The sequence below is a fragment of the Phalacrocorax aristotelis genome, chromosome 2 (assembly GCF_949628215.1).
Source record: "Phalacrocorax aristotelis chromosome 2, bGulAri2.1, whole genome shotgun sequence".
Classification (NCBI taxonomy): Eukaryota; Metazoa; Chordata; class Aves; order Suliformes; family Phalacrocoracidae; genus Phalacrocorax; species Phalacrocorax aristotelis.
The window spans coordinates 29365901-29385812 of record NC_134277.1 but is presented as its reverse complement, the minus strand read 5'-3'; the positions used below and the strand labels follow the sequence as shown (position 1 = coordinate 29385812).

General features: G+C 38.9%; 1 protein-coding gene across 2 annotated transcripts in view; it reads right to left on the bottom strand.

The window, feature by feature from the left end:
• Positions 1–1089: 1089 nt before the first annotated feature.
• NXPH1 (neurexophilin 1) overlaps positions 1090–19912 on the bottom strand; it is a 154439-nt gene continuing 135616 nt past the window's right edge. For both annotated transcript variants that reach the window (XM_075082919.1, XM_075082920.1), the window contains exon 3: positions 1090–3088. In XM_075082919.1, the coding sequence (XP_074939020.1) occupies positions 2327–3088 (762 nt within the window). In that variant the 3' untranslated portion in view covers positions 1090–2326. The remainder of the gene's footprint in view (positions 3089–19912) is intronic.

Here is a 19912-nt window from a genome sequence, read left to right as displayed (position 1 = left end):
CACAATTCCTGTCAAAGAAAAAAAAAAAATTGCACCTCAGCACATTCCTGAATGAGATCAGAATCTGGACTATATGGCTTGGAAAATTTCTTTCTCCAAAGCTACACAGGGTCCAGGGTCACAAGGTCGTCCTGGGAAATGTCATGTATAACGAAGAAATTCCCACAATCATATCTGTTCAAAGAAGCCAAAGCAATTATAATATGGAAGTCTCCTCTCATACATCAATGGGAAAATATTTACTTGTCACTAATGTTATCCATTTGCTTTGTTTCATTCTTGTTTAAGTTCTGTGCATTTCAACAATAGAGGTCCACAACTGGAAGTGGTTTCAAACTTCTCACTTCTTGAAACATTAGTGGAATATTTACTGGGACTTTGGAGAAGCTGTTTATGACGCTGTGCACGTTTGGAAGCTGACCCATGTCTGTGTTCACAGCTTTGATACAAGAGCACAGAACCTGGGGGTGAGGGTGGAAGGGGGAAGGAAGCATTGCCAAGAAGGATAATTCTGAAAGATATGAGAGAAATACTGAGTTCTTCTTAGGGCAGCCTTATTTTAGGCATGGACTCATTATAGTTGCTGGTTATCTGGATACTGGGGATAAAGTATGCCACTGTACACACACATGCACAAAAAGAAAATAAAGTATATATGAAAGCCATGAGCTTTTTGTTTCTAGGATGAAAATTCCCTCATACCGTAAAAAGGGATCTCTTCATTCCATAAAGAGATATCAGTGCCTCAGAGGAAGCTAGAATTAAGGCAAAGGCAGGCCTGTGTACACAGAGAGTGGCTCCATGTTTCCCCACTTCTAAACAGTAATGAATCATTTTAACTAAAGCCCTGCTGCTGTAGTTTCTTATGTGAATGGGGGCTTCCACTCAAGTTAGCAAGAGCCTTCAGTAATGAGATCTGCCTGCTAGGAACAGGGCGTGATAAATTGTTACATATTCTACATATATGTCTATATGAATTTGCGCACACACACACACACGTACATATACACACACAAACATGCACACACAGAGATTAATAAATATATGTGTATGTATATGTACATATGCAAAGAGACAAGATCGAAAGCCATGTCAGACTTGGAATGTTTTCACTTGTCAGAACCATTTCAACTACTATCTACACAGTACATATTGAAACTCAACTTTAAGATTTTTTATTTTTATGTACAGTTCATTTTTTTCCTCTGGAAATAAAATATCTAAATACAGACAGACTGTAATGTTGTATATGTATAGCTTTCAACAATACTTTAGCTGAATAAATGCTTTGTACATAGTTCTGTCTTTTAATGGAGTTTACAGCTACATTGATAAAACGGATTCCTCATTTCCTTGATTGTTTTTAACCAATAACAAGCAGAGAGACAATTACAAGTTAATATTAATAAGCAGCTCAAATAACACCGGTTAAGTTATGTACAATACAAACCATTCATACAAATGAAGACTAGGATATTGAATTTGTTACAATATTTTGTAATAAAGATAAGACAGCCACTTATAACTTACATGTTCTCCACCAGGCATTTTCTTTCTTAGAGATCAGTTGGAGAGTTTTTAAGTAGCTTAGCTGGCCTAAACTCAACCAGGTTTAAAGAATCAGAGCTTAAAGAGTCAGAGAAACAAGAAATCAGAATGTCTGCCCACATGTAAATTCCAAATGTTTGCCCATCTTTACTAGTAACAGGCTCGCTCCATGGAAAAAGAGCCACCTAACACCACCTCGAATGTGCCTACTGTATGCTGGAAAAAAGTCACGATGCTTTGCTGTGTTCATATAGTAAGGAATACTGAACTCTAGACACACATTTCTCCCATTTTAATAAGTATTTACTCCTACAGTATTATTTACCAGTACAGCTACTCCAAGCAGTAGAATGTATGAGTGGGGATTATTGATTGGTGTATACTCAAAGGACTTTCAAAGAGATTTCCATAACAGTCTGCATTAGAAACCATTCTCTGTCTAGTTAATCCATTTTGCTTGATGATAGATTATCCTCAAACCTTAGATATCAGACAATGAAAGCTCTCAATAGATGTGAGCTGAAAAGAGTGTGTGTCTCCATACGTATATGGTTTTATTTCAAATCCATAGTGGTTTACAACTAGATTGATACACGGAGCTGACTGGGCAAAAATTACATTAGATTGTTTTCCGCTAACATATTTGCAGCCATTTGACATCAGCAGCAGCAGGTAGACACATTCCAGGCAATAGATGTGGCCTTCCTCCTTGAGGTTACAGCCCTGTCATATGACCTCTTTTATTCCCCAGACTTCAGTCTCAGACACATGTTGGTCTTCACCCTGATGGGAAGTAGGGTGTGTCACTGTGGTAGTTGTAATCAGGACACACCTTCTGTACTAGTTTATAATCTGTACTATAAAAGGAAATGTAAATACAGATTACTTTAAAGGGCTTGGAGCAGAGCCATGACACGTGGCTCTGGGTCTGCTCCTGATAACAGGTTTTTGAAGGGTCATAGTTGCAGAGTGTGTTCTTGGTAGCCTTGTCAACCTTTTCATACTCGATTCGACAGTTAAAGGACTTGGAATCTTTGGCATCAATCACTGTCTGTTGTGCCAAGTCAAATTCCACTATTTTTGTAGGGGGCACTAGGCTCACAGATACATTCCCTTGACCAGTGGAGTTATGCCTGAAGTAAACACTAAATGTCCCATTGCCATGGTCAACGATTTTTCCCGTTATTAACAGATTTAGCTTCACAGTCTTGATGTTGGAATGAAAATCACCCCAGCCAAACATTTTCTTAAATTTCCCAGTCTTGACAATGGGCCGTCTCTTTGCTCTGGGCCGAGGCTCTTGCAGGTCTGTGGAGTTCCTCAGCCAGTCCCAGAGATCTTGCTCAGAATAAGTTTCTGGGGCATCGTATCGCAGGTCCAAATCTGTATCATTTTCCTTTCCACGAAAAGTCTGTGACAGCAGTCGGCTGATGGACAAATCTTTGCTACTTTCTGTCCATATGTGCTTTAGTGTGGATTTGGAGCTTCCTGATTTTAGAAGTTCTGTTTTTCCTCCATTTGTTAAATTTGCACAGGTAACCTGGAAAAGAAAGAAGGGAAGAAGAAAGAAAGGATATATTGAGATATGTAATACAAATCCCATCATTCCCACTTGAGACCATAATGATCAGATTTTTTGAGAAATTAAATTATATCTCTGTACTCAGTAAAACAAAACAGAAATGTCTGTTTTCCTCTTCTTTCCAAGTAGTTATTTCTTAATTCTCCTTTGCCAGTCTTTCACACTGACCTTCAGATTTAATCCCAGCCATTGACTTTATTCTTCAGCCTACCTCTGTTATGATGCCTGTAAGTGATGAGTATGTAATGCAGTACTGCAAAAACTAAGGTACCCATCTGTGTCACCCTCCAGTCTGTATGTCGCTTTCACTGGCCATTTCTCATCTCAGAGAGAAGTACTCTTGCTTGAATGTTTTCTCTGCAAAGTGACTGTGTCTTCCACCATCAGCCACATTTATTTATTTTTGCTGTCCCAGGAGCCCACTGTCAGGGTGCTGTCTTGGTGGTGCCAGCCTGACCATGCTCAAAGTCCGTGTCGTTATAAATCTAATAATAGTAATATAATTTCCCTACTCCTTTTATGAGTACACATTGGTCTGTGTTCTTGACTGGGACCTTCAGTCACAACTACAATATAAATAATAGAATAATGAAAATTTTAATGAGTTTTGCGTAGACAACTGTACATACTGTGTGCTGTACCTCAATTAATGCAAGAGGAGTCAGCCTTTTCTTAGAGCCCCTTACAGATTAGCTACTGATGTGCCTTGCCTGTATTTATTATGACATGCATTTCTCCTTCCTCACTTCACTTCTCTTTTCACACCTTCCTCCCCAAACCAAAAAGTGATCTGTGCTACAGAGAAAGCCTTTTGTGTATTTACAAGCAAAATAGGGCCACCAATTTAAAAGTAGTATCAAAAAAATCCTGCAAAGTCACATTTTTGAAAAAGACAAAATCTTGCACCAAGTCCCTACAAAATCATAAAATTCAGACATAGATTTTCACAGAATTTAGTGTCAGAGCAATTTGTCTTATTTATATTTTTTCTCTTTGCCTTAATTGTGTGGAAAACAGAGAACAGATGCAGCCTCGCAGCTGTCTAACATGCAGCACTGGTAGAAAGCTCTGACAGAGCGTAGCAGGGAGGGATGGAATTGCAGGGGGCAGCGGGTGGTTGGGAAGGGACAAACGGCATCCTTAGTGGCGTTCCCCTTACATATTTGCACCAGGCATATTGCCACATTTCATAATAACTGGACTGCTCTGAAGAGGCCATCAAGCTTCTTATTTCCCTTTTCATGGCTACATAGGAGATTCTGATTGTGTTTGGTTTATTCCTCCATGTTCTGGCACTGATTTACATGCTACTATTGTACTTGAAGTTATATCTTCCTCTTAACTTAAAAATGAATTGAGTGTGTTCCCAACCCAGAAAACCCATTGGAAACCAGCTAGTATTTAAATCATGGCCCCTCCCTACTGGTACAAGTGGAGATATATGTCACGGAGGATATCTATCACAGCATGGCCTTTTCATTTCCTAACAATCATGGAATTGAAGCATGCTTTCATTAACTTCAGTACTTTTTCAAGGTCAGCTAAAGGCACATGCATAAAATCAGTCTAAATTGTCTTAATACACTGATCACATAGGAGGTATGCCCCTAGCATTTTACAGTAAACAAATAAGTAAATAAATCTGTCACATCCCACACTATACCTCCCCAGTGCATTTCAGGTTGGTGGGCCAGTAAGGGTAATAGATAAAATACAGGTTTTATTTAGGATTGTGCCAAAGAAATTACTTCCTCCTCTTTTGAACAGAAGGAAAGATTAAAACACAGACTAGCATTTTGATAGCCAGTTTGTAGCTGCATCTTAGCATCAACACAGTGAGCCAGGAGAGAAGCTGTAATGAAATGCACTGATGGTGCACTGGTTAATGAAGCAGCAATGAAGATGTCACAGGGAGAGAGAAAGAGGCTCAGAATATAATTTTGCTGTGGCATATGGGAAAGGAGTGCAAAATAAGAAGAGAATGTGGTGAAAAGGAAAAACGTGCCTCTCTAGCATGAATCTGTCAACCTGCTATGAATCTAAGCAGTTAGCTGGCAGAGCTAGTAGACCTGCAATCTGCAGGTATAATACAAATTGCTTACCACTACATTTTTTCTTTGCTCACAGCTTGTTTTTCCTTTGTTTTCCCTTCTACATCCAATGATTTACATTTCATAGGATTACACCGCAAGTTCCATTTAACAAGACATAGCTGTATAAAAATCTTTTAAACGGAAGGTCTCTGTTTTTTCAGATGTATAAAACTGAATACCAAAGAAAGGAAGCAGGTATTTTCTGAAATAGTTGCTGACTGATCCAATACATGTGGGTTTTTTGAAAGCTGGTATATTTCATGGAAATGGATGATTCACATTCCATGCACGCTATACTGCTTCATACCTGATCTAACAAATACAATTGATTGTTACTGTCATTGATTTTGTAATACCTGAAAGACTTCTGGTCATGCAGTTAGCCCAGAGACCTCTGCAATTTTCAGTGTGGGTAACTGGCTGCATTCATGATTAAAGTCCTGAACCTGCTCTCCCTGGTCAAGTGTCTGTGTAAGCACTAGAAAAAACAGCCCACAAGGGTTAATAAAAAATCTCTAGAATTCATTGTTCTTCACTAACATTTTCCAGCCAACTGCTTCTTCATATACTGTTAGTACACTATGTGCTGTAGAAAGAAGCTATATGTATCCTCAGAGACTCACACGCCCAATAATACAGAGCATTGCTGTGTAATACAATTTCTGCAAACGCAGCAGTTATTTTCACATGAAATAATCTATAATTTTCTTCTGTCTCTCTTCTTTCCAGCCACAAGACTGCAATAACACAGGAAAGATCATGCAAATCCATGAGATTTTGCACTTTGTAGGGTGAAAACTAGCTTACTGAAACATAGCAATGCACAGAAAAAGAGCCAGTTGAAAATGGCTAACGGCGACCTAAAATACTAAGCAGCCCAAATTCTGTGGTGGCTTATTGTCCTCTTTCTCAAGTGTATTTGTATATAATTCAGGAACCTCCATACTCTGACTTAACAATTAGTTCACTATAACCAGAGTTCACAGACTCACAGAATAGTAGGGGTTGGAAGGGACTGCTGGAGAGCATCTCATCCAAACCCCCTGCTTGAGCAGGCACACCCAGAGCAAGGGGCACAGGAGCACAACCAGGCAGGTTTTGAATGTCTCCAGGGAGGGAGACTCCACAACCTCCCTGGGCAGCCTGTTCCACTGCTGTCACCCTCACAGGAAAGAAGTTTTTTCCCATATTTACATGGAACTTCCTGTGTTCCAACCTGTGCCCATTGCCCCTTCTGCTGTCATTGGGCACTATTGAAAAGAGCTCTTGCTGAACAGTGTTTGCACAGCATCAAGGCCTTCTTAGTTTCTTTCTTGGCCTCTCAAGTGAATAGATTGGAGGGGTGCACAACAGGTTGGAAGGGGACACAACTGAGCAGTTGACCTGAACTAACCAAAGAGATATTCCATACCACATAAAATCATGCCTAGCAATTAAAAGGAAAAGAGGGAGTTTTAGTGGAGGTTAGCCATCTTTTCCTCAGGAACTGGCTGGGCATCGCTCTACCCATGGGATGTGGTGAGCGTTGCCTTTGCATATTTTTTTTGTTTTATTTTCTTCTCTCTTCTTCCACTTATCCTTCACTTATTAAACTTTTTTTATCTTGATCCCCAAATTTTCTTGCTTTTTCTCTTCCTTTCCTCTTCCCCTGTCCCACTGCGGAAGGGGGAGAAGTAAGCAAGCAGCTATGTGGTGCTTAGCGTGGTGCTTAGCTGCCCACTGGGGTTAACCTACAGCACCACTGCAGTGCAATGTATCAATGTTGCAGAGGGGCTGAGAAGGGGGATTTCCTCCGTAACTGCATAGCTAGAAGTGGTTTTCAAGGATTATGATGTCAGCAGTGTTCATATAGAACAATAGTAAGGAGCAAAAATATTTAGAAATGCTTTACAGTGCTACAAATGTCAGTGGGAAAGCACTCAGTAAGCACGGCAGACTGACCTTTTTGTTCCAGTCTTGTACTTTTAATGGAAAGTATGACTTTCCACTACCTAGTAAGTTTACTGATATCAAAAAGGTACAAGAATCAGACTCCCTGGTAACTCTTTTGCAATGGAAAATGACAAATTGTTATTCCATATCTTCTTCTGCTTCTAGGAAGGAGCAAAGACACAATATACCCAAGTGTCATTAAAAAAGACACAGGAATTGATCTGTAATTCAGTTTTTACTCCATTAAAATGGAATACTCCATTCATTCTGTATCCTCCTTTTCAAGGGTGAATAATTTTTTGTTATGTTGTTTAACACCATTAAACGTATTTTAATGAATATATGTAGTTCATTTAGGACTTCCTAAAGGATATGCAGTTTATTTGTCTGAAAATTTTGGAGTTCTCTGTCAAGACACCGAGGCCTGAATGCTTTGTCAGGTCAAACCTGAATATTTGGGGCAGAGAAAACAAACTCAGAAAGGGATCTCAGGAAGCCATGAAGGCCTCAAGTGGTGATTTAGGCCCTCTTCTAGGTGTAAAATCAACCATGGGTATATTAACATTAACTTAAGAACGATCAATTTGAGATTTAAAAAATTAATCATTCAAAGAGGTTCAGAATGTCTCTTGATTTCTCAGCCTTTTCTTTTTATTCTAGCTCTATTACAGTTCATTACCTATAATTACAGTACTGGTTTAGAAATTATGTATTTATTCCTCTGAATGTATGACTACTTGAAGGCAAATGAAAAGGTAAACAAACAATCTAATACTCAAGGTAGAAAACCTCTCTCTTCAGGTAAATAACTAATCAAAACCAAGATCGTTTTTGCTGGCATAGCACTATAAGAATTTGGCAGCACTGTGTTTGCATATGGTCTGTATATAAGGATTCAGAATTTTCTTTCTTTGTTCAGGTATCTCAGATACAGCATGGGTAAAAGAGTACTGGTGGATATAACTATAACCTGGACTATTATTAAGGCAGGTCAGCACTCAGAAAATTTTAGCTGGATCCAGTTTCCCCACATTAATCCTGTTTATGTAATGGTTGAAGAAATCCTGGACCTAATTTACTGTGCTACTTCGATCAGCTTTTCTTCCTATACCTCTCTACACACTGTACAAAGTTACTGGTGGTATGGAAATATTTTACTCAATGAATAATTTCCGGAGAAGTCAGAGCCAATATTCCACAGAAATTTGATCATAAATAAAGAATTTGTGAATGAAAGTTAATGGAAACATGACAATGACAGGAAGGACTAAAACACAGAAAACACTGGCACATGTTACAAACCAGTACTTCAGAAAGAGAGGACAAAATGGAAAACACTCACATTAATATTTCACCTAAACAGACCTCTCTGGTTTTGACTTCCAAGTCTTTTTGCTACATGACATGGAAAGAATAAGCATGTGGACGGGACAATCAAAAAATGCAAACTCAGAATAATCTGACAAATGGAACTGTAAATCCAGATCTACAGTGTCAAATGACAACACAAAAGTGGCTACGCAAGATTAAACCAAAGACTCATTTAGAAAAATTTCCTGGCTCCAATCGCAGTTATAAGAGATTCCTGGAAAAGAGCAAGGACAGGGCAAGCATATGACAGTCCCCTGATTTATTCCCAGCTGTCAAACATTTCTAGTTTCCTCTACTAAATATGTTTTCTGTTTATGTTTTCTGTTTCAGTAACCCTCAGTAGACTGCTCTTCTGTGTATTTGTCCACTCTTCTCTGACCCTTTGTAAACTTTTAACCTCCATAACATCCTTCAGCAATGAGTTCCACAGCTCTATTCCCTCGTACTGTTTATTTTGAACCTGGCTCCCGACATCTTCTTTGGAGAACCCTTCATTCTCCAAATGGAAAATCCAGTCTCTATCCACATTTTCCCACTTTGCTGCTATAATTCACATGTTTATTCTACATACATCAGTGAGTGGAAAATTTCATGATTTCTAGCTACATAAAGAAGCCTACTTCTGGACCACCAGTACAAGCCTCAGCTATATTTATTCATAGTGGTAAATAAATATTGATTACTTCTCCTGTGTTTCATATCAGCCTCCTGGGTCACATGAATAATTCCTGGCATGGAAGTCTTTCCATACTTTGAATTTGCTTTGTTTCCTTCTCTGAGCCTCCTTAGTTCTACTCTCAGTTCTGTCTTTAAGATCAGGAACCTAAAATGGCACACAATATTCAGATTGTGGCAGAACCATGGTCTTTTATGGTGGCAAATGGCCTTCTATTATTTGTTCACTCTTCTTCTCTGCTAATTCATAGTATTTTATTTTATTTTGATCACTAATGAGCACTGAACTGATGCTTGCATGGAACTGTCATAACCCCAAAATCTCAACCCTGCAATTTTTCTGTAGATCTACCTTAGGATTCATAAAGATCAGCTTAGTACTATGAACTCTGCTCAGCTCAGCTTTAAATTCTGTATTTTTCTTGTTTTAATCTATGAGCTATTGTGCTTGTTCCAAATGGCCCTTGTTAAAAAGAAAATGTGGCTACCTGAGCTTTTTTCATCATTCACACAACAGGCGTTATGTAAGACCAGAAGCTGATATAAATTCAGCTGACGACAGCTGTTACAAATTCAGTGAAATTTAACATCATTTAAATTAGAGTGCCTATATCAGTTGATATCTGTTTGAGATCTGACTAAGAATCAAAGACTAATTAGAAAATTTGTATCCACGGAAAGATGAGGACACTAATAAAAGAGTAGAGACACTGCTTTATTTAGAGACATAATTCTTAACAGTTGTTAATTGTAAAATATTAAGATATTGCAGTGGGCTGTTCTGCAAAAGAAAAATAACTACCACAAGTTACAGCTTTGCAGTGCTCCTCTACACAATGTAAGTGTATAACTAAGTCTGAAAACTAGCAAGTCTCAAATAATTTTCAGGAAATGCAAAGGTGATAAAACTCCTTTAATAGTTTTCAATGAGAATACTTAAGAACTACCATGTCGAATTTTGCTTTAGTGTCCTTTCCCTTGCATTCATGTTGACACCCTCAGTAAGTTTGAAGATGACACCAAGTTGGGTGGGAGTGTCGATCTGCTCGAGGGTAAGAATCCTCTACAGAGGGACCTGGATGGGCTGGATCAATGGGCCGAGGCCAATTGTATGAGGTTTAACAAGGCCAAGTGCCAAGTCCAGCACTTGGGTTACAACAACCCCATGCAACGCCACAGGCTTGGGGAAGAGTGGCTGGGAAACTCTCCAGTGAGAAAGGACCTGGGGGTGTTGGTTGACGGTTGAACATGAGCCAGCAGTGTGCCCAGGTGGCCAAGAAGGCCAACAGCATCCTGGCTTGTATCAGGAATAGCGTGGCCAGCAGGAGCAGGGAAGTGATTGTGCCCCTGTACTCAGCACTGGTGTGGCTGCACCTTGAATATTGTGTTCGGTTTTGGGCCCCTCACTACAAGAAGGACATTGAGGTGCTGGAGCATGTCCCAAGAAGGGCAACGAAGCTGGTGGAGGGTCTGGAGAACAAGCTTTATGAGGAGCAGCTGATGGAACTGGAGTTGTTTAGTCTGGAGAGGAGGAGGCTGAGGGGAGACCTTGTCGCTCTCCACAACTACCTGAAAGGAAGTCGTAGTGAGGTGGGAGTTGGTCTCTTCACCCAAGTTACTAGTGATGAGAGGAAATGGCTTCAAGCTGCATCAGGAGAGGTTTAGATTGGATATTAGGAAAAATTTCTTTACTGAGAGAGAGGTCAGGCATTGGGACAGGCTGCCCAGAGAGGTGGTGGAGTCACCATCCCTGGAGGTATTCAAAAAACATGTAGACATGGCACTTTCGAACATGGTTTAGGAGGCATGGTAGTATTTGGTTGATGGTTGGACTTGTTGATCCTAGAGGTCTTTTCCAACCTTAATAATAATATGATCCTATGATTTTATGATTCTATGACTGCAGGCTAAGCTCTGACACTGCCACAAGCCCTGTGAATATTTAACAGACTGATGAAAGAAAGTAACAGCCTCCTACCACATCTTGGGAAAGGGTCGGAACATGTTCTGTGCAAGCCCAGTCTATGATCTAGGATGGGAATCACCTCACTGATCACTGCACTCGGCTGGAATGCAGGTCTTAGGTCTAAACTCTTCATCTAGGCTTATTGCATAATCAGCATAGAGAGAGAAACATAATGAACTACCTGTTTTATCTTCATTAGCTATTGATGAACCTTCAAGGACTGAATAAATGCTCTTCATCTAGATGCCTAAGGGTAAGCAAGAAAAATTTGACTTATGGTGCAAAGTTTGCCCTGGAGAGAATACCATGGAGAGAACACAAAGGCTACAGGCTGGAAGCAAGACAATGATTGCTCTATCTAAATGCTTTCTGAAATGCTCTAGTCATGTTCAAGGCCACTGCTCCCTGCACATCTGCAAGCATCCTCAAGCTTGTGCTGTTATACAGCAAGGTGTGCAGACTTGCTCATATTCCTCCTCCTTCCTTTTAGATACAGGAAATTTCCCATATGGAGGTTTCCTTTTGGAAACAGTGTAGCTTTGTACTATTCTGTTACATTGTGGGTTTAATTTAATCATACAAATAATTTTCATATGTCTTTAGAATCTGAAAAACAAGTCTTCTTGGGCCTGTTTTCATGAATGACTAGAAAAAATGTTTAGTAAGCAGGCATTTAAGAAGTGTTTAGTCGCCTAAAGATACAGATAGGCACTTGAAATCAGACTGAGTCTGTAATTATGGAGACATTTCTTCAGGAAGCAGTGCCCTAACTGATATTTTTGTTCTTTCTCCTTTTCCTTTGCTTCACTCTGCCAGTGCTGATCTCTCAGCTGAAGCAGTACAGTTCTTCATAAGAACCTATGGCTTTCTTTTTCCTCTCACAAACTTCCAGAGGGGAAGTCGGACACAGTGTTAAACATCCAGGCTCCTCTAAGTGCCTGGAGAAACCTGGGAACTTTGAACCAGGAACCAAAACCACAGATCCACAGTAGGAAGCCATGAAAAGCCAGCCCTAAGAAATGTTCAATCCTGTTCCTGGAAATCAGGGGTGAAGACAAGCCCTGCTGTCACTCCTGTCTTTCAAAGAAGGAATCTCATTGTTTTTCTTTCAAAAAGTTAGCTCTCAGAGAAAAGGGAAGTGATCTCAATTGACAATTTAATTTAAGAGCTTGAGGACATTAGCAAGTCAAACCAAAAGTCCATCTAGTCCTGTACAACATATCTAACAATGGCTAAAAAAATATTTTTGTCAAAGAATTCAAAATCAGGGAAAGTTTATACTATTTCTACTAGAAAATCTTTTCCATCTTTAAACCTTTGCAGATCAAGAACTTGTTAATCTGGATTTGTGGCTATGAATTCAATAACCTTCAACAAATGTAATTTACAAGATCTTGCTTGTCTCTGAAACTTCCAGCATCTGAAACACCCTGCGACCAGTAGTTCCACTGCTTTAATTTCAGACTTTCGGAGGAACCCTCTCCTCCTGTTTGTTTGAACAAGTCACCTCCTAGCTTCATTTGATGCCACCTAAATTCTTGTCCAGCAGGCCAAAACAAAATCTAGCATAGCAGCAGCATTTTTCCTCTGGGGTTCAGGCAGAAGCTTCGTGCCTGGAGGCTCAGGCCAAGCAGAGCTGTAAAAGTTTATGGTTGGCACTAGGGAAGATTCCAGATCAAAAAAATGACATGCTGTCTGAGTGACAGGTACTTCCAGAACTAGGCAGCTCCAAAGGTAGTAGTCAAGGGGCAACACAACAAAACTGTATTTCTGGAATATATAGGAAATATGGACTCTCTTGACTTAATTTATGGGCCAAGTCCAGACCTACCACTAAAGCCAATTTTAAAAATCCGAGAAGAACAGAAGGATGAACGTAGTGTGGTATTATGTAGTTTGTTTTCATTTTCTTGCCTACTTAGGGCAGAATGGAAGGTTGTTTGGTTTGTAAAACATCATTTCTCTTTCAATTTAGAAAACATTATGCTATCCCATATAATAGACTGTGAACTGAAGGATCAAATGAGTTAAAATACACTATAATTTTTTTTTTTTTACAATTTACAATTACACATTACAATTTTACAGCTTTCTGCTTTTTGCCTTAGAAGTGCAGGAATTCAGCCCAAGTATTTCTAACAGCAGAAATGCAAGTGAATTTAAAAAGATCTGGGAAAGGATCGAAATATAAACATATGAAATATCCTATTAACTCTTGCCCTATGTTTTACATTTTTAGAAAGAATTTAAACTAAATTCTTGAAGCCTGCTGCCTATGTTGTCATTAAAGATTTTTTACTTCAGTGGATTATGACTTTTAAAAATTCACCCCATCTCTGTTCAGCAGGGGATTAAACTTCCATGGAATAAATTAAAGTGGGTTAAAAATGTCTAACAGAGTTTTAAGGCTCCTGTATTATACCAGTATCACAGAGTGCTTCTAACTTTGAAATGAAAGTCTAGCTAGGTAAATAAATTTTGTCAAGGATCTATTGTTCTCATTCCACATTCCTATAAGCCTTCTTTTATTAATATTGGTTTGCCATTTTCTGCATACATGTAGAAAGTAATATTAAATAAAATTAAGTTTTATATGAAAGGCCACAGAGCAACATTTTAATCAAAATTTGCACTGTAGTTTGGTTTACATATAACACACTGAAGAAAATGTTCATTTTCTTATGGCTAGATGTATCTTCTGAAGAAGGTGAAAAAGACCATAATGTGTTTCACACTGGTTAAAAAGAGGATATCCCAGTACTATATAATGGAGGAAGCCACTGTGCACTATTAACATGCTTTATTAATACTACTTATTTTCTAGATATAGTTTCCAATTATCCACTGTTGATGGAAAAGTTTAATAAAATTAAATATTCCCACATTTTACCTGAATCTTTTTTTGCTACTGTGTCTTATACTGTATTTTTCCAAAGAAAAGCGTTAGAGTGTTGATACACATGAGTATTTTTCTACATAGGTATTCATGGGTGTGTTCTATAAACCTGAATCTGAACAAAGATGACTTGTGAGGAGATTTAACTCCCACTGATGTTGGCACAGTGTACATTTCCACACAAAGAAATTGTGTATCTGTATGAGACTCTCATGAAATACAAAAAAGGGCTTGCACAAGTATATGAAATTCTACTGCAGAAATACAGATTCCTTTCATAAAGATTGCCTGTTGTTCACTATGAGTTATTCATTTATTCCAAACAGATGAATACTTCAGAAAGACATTTTAAAAGCACAGAGGGAGCCATTCCACAATTCAATAGGAGTTTGGCATATCCCTGCTAACTTTAATGCCTTCATCTTCACCTTATGTCCTTGCCAGATATGCATACTGACCTCTCAGAAGTCTTCTATGATCACAGAGAAAAGGTTTTCTTCTCTTTGAATTTCAGCAAGAAGTAGCAATATATTCCCTTTCTAACTGTGTTCGTTTAATAGGCATTGATCATTCATTCATTTGGCCAATGGATATCAAAATCTATTAAAATCCATCTCTGAGGAAAGAGGTGTGTTTCTTTAATGTTGTTCTGGTAAGGAAGGGGAAGATTAAACAGCTATTTTATTTCAAGGGTACTCAATTAATTTTTATTTATATTTTCTTGGTGGTTTTGTCAAGGTCTGCTAATTCCTACATGGGTCTGCTCAGCAGTAAGCAGTACGTGGACACTGGCTCTGCTGGTCAAGCCAAGTGCTGCACATTGCTTTCCTGGCTATGACATACACAAACACATTGCAATGCTCCCAAAGTGCAGAGACATCAAAGAAATACAGATTGTCCTATCGGAAACTAGGAAACACCACATGTTACATATTTATGAGATCCAGGCAAAATTTATTCTTGATCCAAATCTGAACAGGACTCTACCATCAGTGTACATTTGCTCAGTCAGGATGAAGGAACACCAAGTAGCCTCAGAAAAAGTACTACCCCCATTTGCTTATCTAGCTGGTCTTTCTGTGACTGTGGACTCAGGTATCAAAAGAGACCTATTGTGCCAGTAAGAGGAATACAGTTACAGAGTACTAGAAGGGGATACTCTACACCAGTTTCTCTACCTCTTGTAAACTAGTAATATTCATTCAGTATGGTACTTCTCTGCAGTGATTATCTGTGAATTTGCACAGACCGGTTTTTAGGTCTATGGTACTTTCTGAGTTGATCCAAACAGACGTTGTGAGGGAACCTAGCACAGCCAAATAAAACAGAATAGAATACCCAATAGAAAATCAACATTGTCTGTGACTGATAGTAGTCTTTTATTCTCTTCCTGCAATAGTATCACACCTAATTAAAAGTGAAAATTAATAGCCAGCAGGATTAATCAAATTCCATATGCAAATATCTGGCTCTGGTCCAATTGCTAGTAATATCACTAAGGTCATTAATTTAAATCGAGATGAGTTAAGAGTCCTTTGGGCATTGACACATAAGTTGAAGGAGGTTATTCATTGCTAAGTTTTTCACACTGAAATGAAAAACTTAAGAAGAAAATACGTGAACATTGCTTCAGCACACCAATTTCTAGGATAATGAGCAGTGCTGTGAGCTTGCCTGTGGAGGACCATGAATCCCTCTCCTGTAACATACAGTAATTCTGATACATTGCTTTAAGTTCTTATTAAGATGTACTGAAGCAAGTTTAATACCAGATAGTTCAAGGTCTAGTAAACTGACATCTTTGGGATTATTTTATGCCTGCTGACTTCTGCTGAGCACCTTCAAATTACAGAAAGACTTTTCTATTTTTAAACAAAACTTGAGTACCAGTATCATAAACCCTTCAGAGAATTTTCCAGTCTTGAGAAAAGGCCCAAACATTTTCACTTAGCAAGAAATATTAACTCAGCATATAAACAGAAATACTGGAGCCCTAGAGCACTAGTTATACCAGTGCAAATACAGCGCATTCTCAGTTTACCATCTCTTCAGCTCACCTCAGAATTAGCTCCAGTGTCTTGATTCATAACTGCATTTCTAGGCAGAATGACTAGAAGAAATGTCATCTTTAAAGGCAAATTATAATGGAGTGCCCTACACCTATGAACTTTCTCCAAATGCTGATGGCTGAAATATTTTAAGTTGCATAGTAACAGAATGACTGCAGAGTAATAAAGGAGCAATGGCATTATATTACTTTTCCTACATAAAGAATAAAAACATAAAATTTATTATTCTGACCTTGTACCTCAAGGACTTCTCAAGTATGTAAAACAATTCAACTGGCCTATCAAAATGGACTTAGACTAATGGGAATCCTGCAAAGTATGGTTTCCAGAAGTTTTTTGAAATTTAAAGAAAACACTGGAGTCCAAAAATTAGGCTGGAATCCTTACAAGTTTGGGCTTTAGTACTTACTCAACAGCATGTTTGCATATTCTTAAAGTATAACAAATTCAGGCTTCAGAGAGAATCAGGCATTAATGGTCCCAAATCTGCATGAGTCAGGAAATGCAGTGGTACTGAAAATGGACAGAGAAACAGCAACTTTTCATACCAAGTTCCAGAAAGCTTTCTTCTTTTTTGACTGATACTTGGAGTCCATTCTGCTTTGACCTCAGACTATTCCAAGCATCACCACCTTGACCACACTGAATTATTTGGGCCAATTCTATCTGCAGTTCTATTTGTACATCTCTTGCATGAATAAGATTTCAATAGAGTGATTCAGACAGAAATTAAGTTCTTTGCCTTTCAGAGAATAAACATTTCTTCAAAGATAGGACAAGATCACCCTATATTAATATATTCCTGTGTCTGCCCAAAAAAGCAAATAACTTTTTTCCATTGTTTCATCCTCTATATCTGTGTGGCTGAGCAGCAGCACAAAACAATTTAACCTTAGCAAGCAAATTTCATTTGTTACCTGCCAAATGCTGATACAAAAGATAACTATGAAAAAGCAATAAAATCCTCATTCTAAGGCAATAGGTAACATGCCTTTGCTATAATATACCTGCTAAATAACATTCAATGAACTCATAAAACCATTTAATTTAAATATAAATGCTTAGCAGTTCCATTTTTCAGGGAGTAAATGACACTTTTGCTTGTGTCTCTTTGAAATGCATTTGCAGAATAGACGTCCTTTCAAAACCCACGCCTAGGGTTATATATTATTACTATTACTGCAATGCTCGCAGACCACCCTGTGGTCAGGGTTAGGGTATACTAGAAACTAAACATATACAGTCACTGCCCTAAAGAGCTTTCCCACTGAAACAGATTTGGCAAAAGCAAAGCTAAAAGAAGAAATGTTGCTGATGTCCTAACTCAGTTGCAGAGCTAAACGTTAGTATAAATCTCTGGACTTTTCTTTTCAATGTCATATCCAGGATGTACCAAAAAACATTGATTCCAATAACTGCTTGAGATATAAAATGTCACTAGCTGTTTTAAAAATTATGCAGGCTCAAGGAAACAAAGTCAGCTCAGAATTGAGTCACGTTATTGAACTCACTAAGTCCGTGTCATCAAGAAGCCTGAAACCCACTCGTAGAGCATTCAGGGGTCCCAGTTTTCTCCAGGAGCAGGGTCACCTGCCCTCTGTAGTGAGAAATGTTTGATTTGTTCCTCTGTTAAAAATGACAGTGAAAGTAATCATACAAATATAATCTGTCTTCCAAAATGTGAATCCCTTAATTCCCTCTTTATCCTTCAGCTGCCAGTTAACAACAGCTCTGGATAGTCCATATGCTACCTAGTGAATAACAAGAATATTTATGATTGGTTTAAATTTACTTAATAAAATTCTAATTATATAATTTTTATAAACTTACTGGAAACCAGTAACAAACCCAGGTCCTGCAACTGGGTCGCGGCAACCCCCAATATCAGTACAGGCTGGGGGATGAAGGGATTGAGAGCAGCCCTGCGGAGAAGGACTTGGGGGTACTGGTGGATGAAAAGCTGGACATGAGTCAGCAATGTGTGCTCACAGCCTAGAAAGCCAACCGTATGCTGGGCTGCATCAAAAGAAGCTTGTCCAGCAGGTTGAGGGAGGTGATTCTGCCCCTCTGCTCCGCTCTTGTAGACCCCACCTGCAGTACTGCGCCCAGCTCTGGAGCCCTCAGCACAAGAAGGTCATGGAGCTGTTGGAGCGGGTCCAGAGGAGGGCCACAAAAATGATCTGACGGTTGGAGCACCTCTCCTACGAGGAGAGGCTGAGGGAGTTGGGGTTTTTCAGCCTGGAGAAGAGAAGGCTGTGGGGACACCTTATTGTGGCCTTTCAGTACTTAAAGGGGGAATATAGGGTGGATGGGGGCAATCTCTCTAGCAAGGCCTGTAGAGATAGGACAAGGGTTTTAAACTAAAGGAGGGTAGATTTAGACTGAATATAAGGAAATATTTTTTACAATGAGGGTGGTGAAGCACTGGAACAGGTTGCTCAGAGAGGTAGTGGAGGATCCATCCTTATAAACATTCAAGGTCAGGTTGGGCGGGGCTCTGAGCAACCTGATCTAGTTGAAGATGCCCCTGCTCACTGCTGGGGGGTTGGACTAGATGACCTCTAACGGTCCCTTCCAACCCAAACCATTCTATGATTCTTTGATTCTATTAACATCTTACTCACCTGATTCAAGCTATTTGCTTTTTAGATTGTTTTCTTTCTTAATTTGCTGTACAGATAACTAAGACCAGGCGCTGTAGGGCAGCAAGAAAAGTCCAGTGGTACTTATTACAAGATCTTTTAAGCATTTTATCTGCCCGATGAAAATTTCTTATGCATTCATTTTACAGATTTTATTGCTAAAATATGGAAGTATTTTCATCTAGTAGAATCCAGTAATGTCCTGGATGAATTAATAGAATAGGTTTTCCGTTAATTTCAGTTTTTCCATGCAGAACAGCATATATACAGATCTGGTCTAAAAGACATCAAGTTTACAAGAAAGGCATTCTATCACTCACCAGTTGCAGGGTAGTATGAGAACAGCAAGCTTTGGAATTTAGAGTTTTGCTATATCATGGCAACCTAACCAAATGCCTGAAGCCTAAGCCCCAGCCCAAAACCCTAACTCCTCATTCTAAGCCCCTGATATTCAAACTCCTACCTAACCCTAACTCTAACCTCTTTGGTGCTCAAGAATATGAATAAGGGCAGTAGTTGTATGTATTATGCACATAATTTAACTATGACATACTTTCCCTAAAACTCCTCATGCATTTTCAAGTATGATCGTGTACTTTGAGTAAGAATCAGATCCTTTGCCAGCATCATTGACTACCACTTAACTAATTTTTTAGCAGATCCGTGTCAGATTAATCCATCTGAGGACTGACCACATGTATTTAAAATCATCAGAAAACTGTCAGTTTTAAATTGCAGGTTCTTCTGCATTCAGAGCACTTAAAATAATCTTCAGCTGTATTTGTGGTCCAAAATATGATTTGATATCGCTCATGATGAAAGATTTCCAAATATATCAACAGAACACAAAAAGCTGAGGCAGAGAGACTGCAATTTTCCAGCTTGCCCTTCAGTCCGAAAATGACAGTACTTCTTGTTATGGGGAATGGCAGTAAGGGCTGCATGGCAGTCTCTGTGCCTGTTCAATTACTGCCCATTCTAATCAGATTGCCAGCAAGGGATCATTAGGAGTTTGGTGTTTATCATGTAAAATATCTACTAGGAATTGGATTTTGATCATCACTTCATTTTGCATCTGTTTCCCACTAACCAATGGAACAAAAGAGTGTTAATCACTCTTGACCTTTCCTGGATTTGA